This window comes from Cnephaeus nilssonii (assembly GCF_951640355.1).
Source record: "Cnephaeus nilssonii genome assembly, chromosome: 22".
Classification (NCBI taxonomy): domain Eukaryota; kingdom Metazoa; phylum Chordata; class Mammalia; order Chiroptera; family Vespertilionidae; genus Cnephaeus; species Cnephaeus nilssonii.
The window spans coordinates 24,825,137-24,837,492 of record NC_137093.1 but is presented as its reverse complement, the minus strand read 5'-3'; the positions used below and the strand labels follow the sequence as shown (position 1 = coordinate 24,837,492).

At 42.7% G+C, this 12,356-nt stretch overlaps 2 protein-coding genes across 8 annotated transcripts in view; both read left to right on the top strand.

Moving 5' to 3' along the window:
* The window catches only part of CHEK2 (checkpoint kinase 2), a 47,789-nt gene extending 46,566 nt beyond the window's left edge, over positions 1-1,223 (top strand). For all 4 annotated transcript variants that reach the window (XM_079763238.1, XM_079763239.1, XM_079763236.1 and 1 more), the window contains one exon: positions 319-1,223. In XM_079763238.1, coding sequence (XP_079619364.1) covers positions 319-408 — 90 coding nt within the window. In that variant the 3' untranslated portion in view covers positions 409-1,223. The remainder of the gene's footprint in view (positions 1-318) is intronic.
* Positions 1,224-3,744: 2,521 nt separating this feature from the next.
* TTC28 (tetratricopeptide repeat domain 28) overlaps positions 3,745-12,356 on the top strand; it is a 389,347-nt gene continuing 380,735 nt past the window's right edge. For 3 of the 4 annotated variants that reach the window (XM_079763232.1, XM_079763228.1, XM_079763229.1), the window contains exon 1: positions 3,745-3,941. In XM_079763232.1, coding sequence (XP_079619358.1) covers positions 3,846-3,941 — 96 coding nt within the window. In that variant the 5' untranslated portion in view covers positions 3,745-3,845. The other variant, XM_079763230.1, reaches the window with a different exon arrangement.

Sequence of the window (12,356 nt, the reverse complement as noted above, 5' to 3'; positions counted from 1 at the left end):
CATCATTGATGTTTCTTTCTCTCTCCCCCTTTCCCTTCCTCTCTGCAATCAATAAAAATACATTTAAAATATATATGAATATAAATCATTGAATGATCGGGAAGTCACAGGGAGAGAACTGTCATTTTGATGAGCATGTCTGAGTCCGGTGGAATGTGATGGGGATTCAGATGTCAGTGAGGAAAACCAGTCATTGTTGGTGCTAGACATTTCACGTGAAAGTCTCCCAATGTACAGGGAGCAGAGTGGGAAACCTGGATCATCTTTAAAAAGCCGGTGGTCTTCTTTGACCATGTCTCCCTTTTCCTCTCTTTCCAGCCTTCTACGAGTCGAAAGCGGCTCCGTGAAGGGGAGCCGGACGATGCTGGCACCACAAAGCGCCTGGCTGTCTGTGCTGCTGTCTCCTGAACACTGGCCGACTGGGAGAGACAAGTACCTTCTTGAACCCTGCTGCTCTTTTCTTTATATTTGTTTTTGTTTGTTTGTTTGTTTGTTTTTAGACTTTGTGCTTTAATTATGGGGACAGCTGCTCTTCCAGAGGCATCCGTACACCATTAGAGACCTAATGGAGCCTGGGCGGTGTGCTTTGGCTTGATGACCAGCTCCTTTAGGTGCAGGCCTTTTTGTGTGTGTTTTTGAAATCATGTGCTTTTTATCTGGAGCTCTACCGTGGCCGTCACCAGCCAGGTTTCTCAGGAAATGTCCTTGGTCTCAGCCTAGGTGAGAGGCATGCAAATTCTAAAGGATCTTCAGACAGTTGCAGGGAGCGAGGTCAGGGTGGAGTGTGTAGAGAGTGACTGGTTGCCACAGTCCTCCGGAGGCAGTAGGTAGCCAGGTGCAAATACCATGGGCCTATTTTATTTTATTTTTATTTTTCCACGGGCCTATTTTAAATTCTCATCCTCACCCTCTATAATAAAGATGCAGGTCCACAGTTATGCTCAGGGAAATAAGCCAAATAGTGTATGATTCCACTTAGCTGAGGTACCTAGAGGAGTCAGACTCTCAGAGACAGAAATTGGAATAGTGGTTGCCAGGAGCTGGGGGAAGGGCAGTGAGGAAGGGGGAGTTATTGTTTAATGGATTATAGAGTTTCCATTTTTGCAAGATGAAAAGAGTTCTGGAGATGGATGGTGGTAATGATTGTACAACACTGTGAATACTTAATCCCACTCAGCTGTGTACTTAAAAAATGGCTAAGACGTTAAATGTTATGTGTATTTTACCACAATAAAAAAAGAAGGCCCTGGTTGGTGTGTTCAGTGTTTAAGCGTCGGAGGCAACCAGTTGATGTGTCTCTCTCACATCAATGTTTCTCTCTCTGTCTTCCTCTTCTTTCCCCCCTCCCACTCTCAGTAAAGCAATGGGAAAATATCCTCAGGTGGGGATTAACAACAAATAAACATAGAGGGCCACAGTCCCTGAAACCTTGGGGCCAGATAATTTGTAAAATTCAATATTTTCCTGATTTTAGGAAGGGGACATGGCACATCAGCTTTATTATGTGTAATGCCCAGCAGAGTCCTGTAACCAAGCATTAATATTTCTGCACAGCAGACATGCACAGTATAGGGCCGTGGTCGGCAAACTGCGGCTCACGAGCCACATGCGGCTCTTTGGCCCCTTGAGTGTGGCTCTTCCACAAAATACCACGGCCTGGGGCGAGTCTATTTTGAAGAAGTGGCATTAGAAGAAGTTTAAGTTTAAAAAATGTGGCTCTCAAAAGAAATTTCAATTGTTGTACTATTGATATTTGGCTCTGTTGACTAATGAGTTTGCCCACCACGGGTATAGGGGATCGAGAAGACTAAGGCATAGCAGTTCATTCTTTCCTGTCTAGAAATGCAGATAAGGCCTGAGAGTGTGTCCTGTTGACCCAGTAATGACCAGAGAGGCCCTATGTAAGGCGACTTGTCCAACTCTTACTTTTTTGGGGGGGTCCCTCTACCCCATGAAATCATGGGGTGGGGTGGGGGGCGAGGGAGATGGTAAAGCTAAGTGCCTGCCTGACCCCCACTATGGAAGCTGAAGGTACTAGAGGCTCCTTCCCTGGTAGAGCTCTTCCCACTGGCCACCCAGCTAGAGATGATCACAGGACTTTGAAAACTGAGCAGATGGCAATGAAGCCAATGTTTGAGGACACTGGTGGTAGGAGCAATATTGTGCTAATCTGAGCTTTCTGCCTTTCCTGACTTTGGCGTTAGGCAAGTTTCTTCAAAATGCGTTGCAATAAGAGAACCAACCTCAAGAGTCTCAACCCCGAGACTTTGGAGGGAACTTTTGGGGATCAACTCCTGCTTTCCTGGTCCGATATGAGGTAGGAGCTGCAAGGGATACTATGGGAAGAGAACTGTATGAGAATGAAGCCATCAGAGAGGGAAGCGGAGCTGAGGTTGGAGAAAGACAGGTTATTGTGTGAGCACCTGGATCTAACTATGCCCATAATGAGGTACCACCCCAAGACTTTTTAATACTTTTCCTTCTTTACTTCAGGTTGAGGTTTTGTTTTTTTTTGTATCTGGAAAAGACCGGACTAATAAATTCAACCATTTATAAACTCCAAGAGACCCCTGTAAACTTTTTTTTTTCCCTCCTACTAGGGAAAACATTCTCTGCTTCTGTTTTGTTTTCTGCCAAGTTTAGGGTCTTCAGAGACGTTTGGGGCAGAGAATGCAAAGCAAAGATGTGGGAAAGAACAGACCTTCCAGCTCCCAGGTGGAGTTAACCCCTCGCAGCTAATTCTACCACAGGGTTTGGGAGCCGAGCCTTTTCATTAACCTTGGAAGGACGCGGCCGGAGCTATACAGGGAAGCTTGGAGAGCCTGGTGTGTGCCAGGCCTGGTGCTCAGGCGCATACATGCATCATCTTCTGAAAGCTCATGTCAACTTTGCGGGATAGGACTGCCGCTCCCACTTTCGCAGATTTACAAATCAAGGCTCTCTGGCTCAGTCAAGTGTCCTCCTATTCCAGTTACCCCAGTTTGTAACAGGTGGAGGCAATACTGGAACCAACAGGTGTAGGCAATACTTGAACCGAGATCTCCCTTCTCCAGAGTCCGTGGTTTTTAGCCAGTAAACAAACCTACTTGAGAGGTCTTGACATCTGATTACCACCTGGTAGGCCTTAGGCCCGGTGTTGACACTTTATCTCGATTATTTCTTGAGTCCTCCCATCATGCCTTAGTTGTCGGACCTTCCTCATTAAGGAGAAGCAGACCCGGATACCTCACCTTAATCTCGCAAAGGTTAGTGGAGATTTGGGACTGTAACTCCAGGGTCTCCATGGAGTCTGGCTCTCCCAGAGACAAGGGCTTTCCCTGTGCCGCTTGCTCGCGCACGTGCTTGTACCCTTCCCCGCCGGGCATCTCATCAGAGAGACATCCTTCGCCCGGCACTTGGTGGGGGTAAGTCCCTCCTGGTCCAGACCCTCGCCCCGAGCCCTGTGCAACGGGTGAAGCAAAGGGAGCAGGGCCGGGAAGGAGCCGAGGAATCCGGCCTGGGGTGGTCCGCTGTGCGGCAGGCGGCGGCGCTGAACTCAGAACGGCGAACGCTCCAGCCCGGCCGGACGGGCGCGGAGGGGGTGGGCGCGACGCCGGGAACAGCGGCCGGCTCCGGGGCGCGAGGCGGGGCTCGCGGGGAGGGGGCGCGGCGAGTGCGCGCGTGCGCGGCGGCGGGCGGCGGTGGTGGGCTTCGCGGCGGCGCGCGTGCGCGTGCGCGGGGAGGGGGGTGGTGGGGGTTGCCGCGGCGGCGCGCGGCACGGCGGGAACATGGCGCGCGGAGCCGGCGCGCGCTCCTAGCTGGCGGGACCGTTAGCTCGAGGCGGACGCGGCCCGGGCCCCGTGGGGATGGAGCAGTCGCCGCCGCCGGCGCTCGAGCCAACCCCGGGGCCGACTCCGGCGCGGAGCCGGAGGCGGCGGGAGCCTGAATCGCCGCCGGCGCCGGTGAGTGCGTGAGGGGCGCGGGCCGGGAGACTTTCTTTGTGAAACTCCGTCGGTGGGAGCCCGGCCGGGCCTCGGCGGCTGACGAGCGCCCGCGAGGCGGAACCCGGCCCGCCGGACGGGTTCGAGCCCCGCCTTGCATCCTTGGGCGGCGGGGACTGGCCTGTCGCCTGTCGCCTGTCCGCCTCAGTTTTCGCGGGAGTACGTGCGCGCGCGCGCGCCGGGGTTGGGGCAGCGGTATACAGTCGGCGCCTAATGCGCGCGGCGCCTCCGCCTTACCTCCGTTCTTTTGGGGCGGCGGGCCCCTAAACTACGCCCGCCCACCGGAGAGGTAGACGGCAGCCGCTGGGAGACAGGTGTCCGCGCAGTCGCGGGAGGCTCAGGTGCAGACAGCCGCGGGTGGGCTCTCCGGAGAGTGAGCTGTCCGTCCCAGGAAGGAAGCAAGTCTGTCGGTGGCTTAGGTCGAAGCGATTCGGGAATGCCTCCCTTCCGCCCCAGCTTCGTGGTGTGTTTGGGATATTGGTTTGGGTGAAGGATGCTTAGTGAAATGGACTTGGGAGGTGTGGCATCTTGCTGGATGGGGTGGGATGGCCCTGAGCCTTGGGTTCTCAAAACACCCGGGGGTCTAGGAGCGCTTGATGAAAATACAGGCGTCGCGGCGACTCACCCCAGGCCCGAGGTCTCTCCAAGGCTTAGGAGCAGATTTTGACTTTGATTTTTTTACAGAGAGGAAGAGAGAGGGATAGAGAGTTAGAAACATCGATGAGAGAGAACATCGATCAGCTGCCTCCTGCACACCCCCCACTGGGGATGTGCCCGCAACCAAGTCACATGCCCTTGACCGGAATCGAACCTGGGACCCTTGAGTCCCCAGGCCGACGCTCTATCCACTGAGCCAAACCGGCCAGGGCCAGACTTTGACTTTTAAACAAGCTCCCAAGTTGTCCTCATCAGGCTCCTTGGACAAGCACTTGGCTTCCTGTGAGCAGAGAGACCTGTTCTGTTGATGGGTCACCGTGGCATCCTGGTTACCAGGGGCAGTGCCTGGCACATGGGAGATGGTCAGTAAATATTTGTAGCGAGACTAAAGGACTTGGGGAGTTTCCAAAAAATAGTTCTTGAGACATTTTGAGGTTAATGGCTGTCAGGTTACTGTATAACGTGACTTTTATCGTGTACAAACGTAACTTTTTTGACTGTTTATAATGCCTTTGTTTTTAAGTATGTTGTAGGCAAAGCAGGGTATGCGTTGCTTAGTATAAGCCATCAACTATGAGTACCCTAGCTAGGTTAACACTAATTTTGAAACAAAATTCTGAATAGAAAAAAAAAATGCATGGTTCTTTCTCTCCATCATTTGGGAACACTAGACTTATAAGGATTTTGTTTTCTTTGAGGCAGGTAAATATTTACATTTTCATCAAAGCAAATCTGAATGACTGTTTATTCAGAACAGTTGGAAATTTGCTTAAACCTCTGAGTATTTGTCCTCTGTATGTGATATTTTGAAATTGAGACATGTTTAGTTCAGAGTCAATGCTAAAATAGAATTGTTTGAGTGAAAGTGATTTGATATTTCAGGGGCTGTTTTTTCATGTTTTTAAAATTTCAGTAGTTGATTTCATTTTATTAGTTTATTTTTATACATTGACAAACTATGAATGTATAGGATGACAAGACTTTAGGAGTTGAGATTGTATCTGAATAGTATTGAAAATTAGGTGCTTTATTGTCTCAGTGGCATTTTTGTAGTTTCTTTGGGTGTTATTTTTCAATTTTTAAAATTGAGATATTATTGAAGATAACAGTTTCAGGTTTACAACATAATAATTTGTTATTTGTATATGTTACAAAAAGATCACCACAATAAGTCTAGTAAACGTCATCACATAGTTACATATTTTTTTCCTGTGTTGAGAACTTTTAAGATGTACTCTCTTAAATACCTTATATATAATACAGTTACCATGTGGTACATCACATCCCCATGACTGACTTTAAAAAAAAGTGTCTTTAAAAAAACCTAGCTTTCTTGAGATGTAATTCACTTACAATAAGATTACTCTCTTATTGTACAATTCCTGGTTTATGGTATACTCACTATGTGTCCAACATCACCATTATCTACTTCTAGAGCATTTTCATCACCCCACAAAGAAATCCTGTACCCATTAACATTCCTTGCCTTTCTCTCAGCCTCTGGCAATAACTAACCTACTTTCTGCCTCTGAATTTAACTATTGTGGACATTTTACATAATGTAACTTATAATATGTTTCTTTTGTGACGAGCTTCTTTTACTTAGCATAGTGTTTGTTTTTTTGAGGCTGTGCAACATGTATTAGTACCCTATTCCTTTTTATTGCTGAATAATATTTCGTTAAAAGTATATACCACATTTTGTTTATCTATTCATCTGTTGATAGACATGTGAATTTTTTCTACTTTTTGGTTACACTTGCCTTTTGGTATCTGGGGGGGTTTGGTTCCAGAACCACCCCCAGATAACAAGATCCCAGGATGCTCAAGTCCCTTATATAAAGTGGTATAGTATTTGCATATAACCTGTATACATTAAATCATCTGTAAATTACTTATAATGCCAACACAATGTAAATGCTATATAAATAATTGTTACACTGTGTTGTTTAGGAAATAATGACAAGAAAAATACAGTCTGTATATGTTCAGAGGTAAGCATCCTAGGATTAACTACATGGTACACATTAGCAACAATGTAACTTTTTTATCTGAACATTTTCAATCCCGGATGTGGAACCTGTGGATACAGAGGGCCTACTGTATTATGAATAATGCCGCTATAAACATTTATGTACAAGTTTTAGTGTGGACATATGTTTTAATTTCTTTTGGGTATATCCCAATTGGTGGGTCACATGATAACTCTTTTAACCATTTGAGGAGCTGACAAACTTTATTTTTTTAAGGCACTGCATCATTTTACATTCCCACTAGGAATGTGTGAGGGTTTCAGTTTCTTTACCTTCTTGCCAATACTTGTTATTTTCTGTCTTTTTACCTTTAGCTAACCTAGTAGGTGTAAAATGGCATTTCATTGCATCTTTGACTTGCATTTCCCTGATGACTAATGATGCTAGGCATAATTTTTTGTGTTTATTGGCCACTTACGTATTTTTTTGGAGAAATGTCTATTCAAATCCCTGTCCATTTTGGGGGGCTGGGAGTCCTTTTTAAAAAAAATCCTTACCTGAGGATGTTTTTTTATTAATTTTTAGAGAGTGGAAGAGAGAGGGGAAGACAGAAACATCAGTGTGAGAGAGAGACATTGATTGGTTGCCTCCTGCACCTGGGGAGGAGCCTGCACCCGAGGTACGTGCCCTTGTTGACCAGAATCAAACCCGGGACCCTTTGCTCTGAAGGCCAACACTCTATCCACTGAGCCAAACCGACTAGGGTGGTGGTGGGGGGGAGAGTCCATTTAAAAAAAACCCATATTTTTATTGATTTCAGAGAGGGAAAGAGAGAGAGAGAAACATTGATGATGAGAATCATTGATTGGCTGCCTCCTGCACACCCCCTATTGGGGATCAAACCGGCAACCTAGGCATGTAACCTTGACTGGAATCGAACCCGGGACCCTTCAGTCCGCAGGCTGATGGCTCTATCCACTGAGCCAAATCGGCTAGGACCGTGGTCGGCAAACTGCGGCTCCTGAGCCACATGTGGCTCTTTGGCCCCTTGAGTGTGGCTCTTCCACAAAATACCACGTGTGGGTGCACACGTACAGTGCGATTGAAACTTCGTGGCCCATGCACCGAAGTCGGTTTTCGGCTCTCAAAAGAAACGTCAATCGTTGTACTGTTGATATTTGGCTCTGTTGACTAATGAGTTTGCCAACCACTGAGCTTGGGCAAGGGAGTCCATTTTTTTTTTGAGTTACTTGTCGTTTTTGTTATTGAGTTGTAGGAATTTAAAAAATATTCTGTATACTAACTCCTAATCAGATATATCATTTGCAAATGTTTTCTCCCATTTTGTAGGTTGTCTTTTTTACTTTTTTGATAATGTTCTTTGTTGCAAAAGAAGTTTTGCCATGAAGTCCATTTATCTATTTTTTTCTTTTGTTCTTATGCTTTTGGTGTCATATCTTAGAATCCATTGTCAAATCCAAGATCACGAAGGTTTACCCCTATGCTTCCTTCTAAGAGTTTTAACTTCTAGCTGTTATGCTTAGGTTGTTGATCCACTTTGAGTTAATTTTTGTGTAAGGTAGTAGTCCAGATTCATTCTTTTGCATATGGTAATCCAGTTGGCCCAGCATTATATATTGAAAAAAAAGAAATTTCTCACTGAATGGTCTTTGCACCCTTATTGAAAATCAACTGTCTATATGTTACGTTTATTTCTGGACTCTTCATTCTATTCTCTTATTAATTCTTATGCCAGCTTTATAATATTTGATTACAGTAGCTTTTTAATAGATTTTGAAATTAATTGTAAGTTCTGTAATTTTGTTCTTTTTCAAGACTGTTTTGGCTTGTCTGAGTCCCTGGGTTTTAAGACCAATTTATCAATTTCTGCCAAAAAACACTTGGGATTTTTATAGGCATTGTTTAATCTGTCCTTTAAAACAAATTATTGATGAGAGATTGAGAGAGAGAGAGAAACATCAATTTTTATTGTTCTACCCATTCATGCATTCATTGGTTGACTCTTGTGCCCTGACTAGGAATTGAACCTGCACCTTGGTCCATAGGGACGATGCTCCAACCAACTGAGCTACCCAGCCAGGGCCTAATCTGTCTGATGTTTTGTAGTTGTCCAGTCCCAATTCTTGCACTTTTTTTTTGCACTTCTTTCAAAAATTTATTTCTAAGTATTTTATTGTTTGATGCTATTGTATATGGACTTTAAATTTTTAAAAAAATTTTGTATTGTTAATTTTTCATCACTAGTTCATTGCTAGTGTATAAAAGAAATACAATTTAGTTTGGGATATATCTTTTAACTTCATCATTTAATGGTACACTGATCCAATTTTCTGTTTCAAATCTTTACCTAAAATAGTGAGGAATGGTCTTTGAAAGCTTAAGTATGGATGCAGATTTAGATTCACATCTCCAAGTTTGGCTCTGCTTCTTACTAGTCTGTATGTGTTTTGACAAATTTTAACTGTTATATATCTTAGTGTTTTCTTTTTTTTTAAAATATATTTTATTGATGTTTTCACAGAGAGGAAGGGAGAGGGACAGAGAGCTAGAAACATCGATGAGAGAGAAACATCAATCAGCTGCCTCCTGCACACCCCCTACTGGGGATGTGCCCGCAACCAAGGTACATGCCCTTGACCGGAATCGAACCTGGGACCCTTCAGTCCACAGGCGGATGCTCTATCCACTGAGCCAAACCGGTTTCGGCTTAGTGTTTTCATATATGTAATGGGATAGTAATACCTATCCCATATAATTGATAAATAAAAGAATGTAAGTAGGTATTCAGAACAATGCCTTGCATGTGGTAGGGATTTGGTATTTGTTGTTTATCTTCTTGTGTTAATGAGCTGCATTTAAAAGCATGCCAAAAAACAAAAAGCAAACAAAGCACCAAACCAAAACAAAAATAACCAAAAAAAACCATCCCTAAAACAAATCTAAAACCACAGACCCACACATACATTAAAAAAAACCAAAAAACCACAAAGGAAAAAACCACAAACAAAAACCTCAAACCTCTTCCTGTCCCTATCACTTTTCTGTGACCCAAGAAAACTCTATGAGTGCTTGAGGAATAATGAAAACATCTCGCACCACACTGTTGCATTGTAAAAGCTTGGTAAATCTAAGCTGCTTATAGGGTGTTTGACAATGTATTTGTAATTATTATTAAAAATAGTAAGTATAACTCAAAGCTGTTTGTTTTTATCCCAAAATTCTTATATACTGTCCTGTTCTTTCACTGCTTATTTCTTCTAAAAGCAGAAGCAATATGTTTTAAAATAAAAATTGATGATTACCATTGTTTCTTTTGGATGATTGCTATTAAAAAAAAAAAAGCTCTGTTAGAGACAAAGGTTGATGTTGAACTTAAATTTAATAGTGTTTTTGTAGGTAGGGTAGATTGCTATTTTGCATGGGAGGGAATCAGAGACACAATTTAACCCAAATATGAACGTATGTATTGTGTTCATTGACTGTGTGTTCACTATGAATCAAAGAAAATAATTATTTCCACTGGAAATACTATTTTATCAATAACACCTTACCTCCCATATCACAACTATGATTAAATTTACACTGTAATTGGAAAATAAAAAAGTATAACCTGTAAAACCACAGATTGGTAACTCACAGAAATTTCTATAAGAAACTTTAAAATCAAAGTTCATCTTTATTTTAACAAAACTCCCTTTTATGATCATGAAAGGTGAATGTGTGTATTGTATAAAATTAGAAAATATAAGACAAGCAGGAACAAAACCAAACCCCATAATCTTACTCATACAGCAATTGCTACTTTCAATACTTTACACATTTTTTCCCCTGGAACTTTTTCTGTGCATCTTTCTAACAATAGATAGACACATTCACAGAAATACATATAGGCATTTTAACTCAAATAAGATAAAACTGCACAAAATGTCTTTTTATTTTACTTGGAATAATTTTGATTTAGGTAAAATTTACCATAAAATTTACCCTTAAAAGTATATATTTTTATTGATTTCAGAGAGGAAGGGGGAGAGAGAGAGAGAAACATCAGTGATGAGAGAGTTATTGATTGGCTGCCTCCTGCATGCTCCCTACTGGGGGATCGAGCCCCCAACTGAACATGTGCCCTTGACCAGAATCAAACCTGAACCCTTCAGTCCCTAGGACGACGCTCTATCCACAGAGCTATACCTGTTAGGGCTAAAATTTACCAATTTTAAAGTATATAGTTTTCTGACTTCAGAAAAGTATATACAGTTATGTTATTACCACCAGAGTCAGTAGAAGTAATAGAAAGTTGTTCCTTTTTTTGCCCAGGCTGGATAGGCTCAGTGAATAGAGCATCCACTTGTGGACCAAAGGGTCCCAGGTTTGATTCTGGTCAAGGGCATGTACCTCGGTTGCAGGCTCCTCGCCGCCCTGGCCCTGGTCAGGGTGCGTGCAGGAGGCAACCAATCAATGTGTTTCTCTGACATCAATATTTCTTTCCCTCTCCCACTCTCTCTAAAAATCAATGGAAAAATATCCTCGGTTGAGGATTAAAACAAAAACAAACGATGAAAGTGAGAGTTAGAGTTAAACTATAATCCTGTTTTAAGTCTCACGGAACACTTGTCTGGTTATCAAGGATCATTTTTGCCAACCATGACTCTTACATAGGATTAAAATGTAGGTTTTGTAAAAGTATTGGTGACCGTGAAGTTCAGAATTCTGTACTTCTGTGCTTTGACCTAGATTTCACTCTCTCTGACCAATGTGAATGCACAGAGTATTATATTTACACTAATTTTGAATTTCTAGGTTCCTGCTGAGAGTGTGTTTTGCTGTAGCATCTCTTTCTTCTAATTATCTCATGATAGGCTTCTTTTGATTCTATTTCAATAAAAGATAGTTTCTTTTCCCTTCACTTTGGGACTGTTGGGAAAAACTGTAAAATACTTGAAATGGACTTTGAAAAGATTACTGGGTATCTTTAATGGAAAACGAGCTTGTCTGGAATGCAGTGTACCTTTCTGAGTTATCTGAGTCTATGAAGTTTGTACCTTTCATTGTCTTTGCACTACTTTATAGCCCTGTACATTGTCCTGGACATCTAGGATATGATATCCCTGTAAGTGAGGAAAAATAGTGGTTGCCTGTGTGAGAGATTGGATCTGCCTTTCTTTCTCTTCTCGGTCGAATTTGTTCTTTTTAATGCAAATATTTCTGTGAGGAGTCTGTTGCTTTTGTACAGGGTGGTGTGTTACATATTAGATCTGCCCTCTTTTGAATTGAGGGACTGGACTTAATCTTCAGGAAGACATGGGGAAGAAAATTACACTTTTTTGTTTTAATTTCAGTTCGGGCAAGCCTGCTTAGACATGCAAACTGTCTCTCTTGATATTGCTGTCTTAAGTTTCTTCCGTTAGGACTCTAATGCAGTTCATAATTTTCATGTTTTAAAAATGAATAACATTTGACTGAGTCACTCCCTTTGGTTTTAAGGTCACTGCTATAAAGTCATAGAAAACTTAGTGAATTGGAAAAGTCAACATCAAAATAAGGTCTTAAGTTGCCAAGATATAATTTCTAGCAGATATTTTTTTCTTTTTAGTGATCTCCAAAAACTGGTGTTTCTCTTAGAAATTCCATGGTAGTAGCCAAATTACAGTTACCAAATTTGCCAATTTAAAAAGATTCATTGGTACTTTAAAATTTTATTTTTATTTTAAAACATATGCTCATTTTC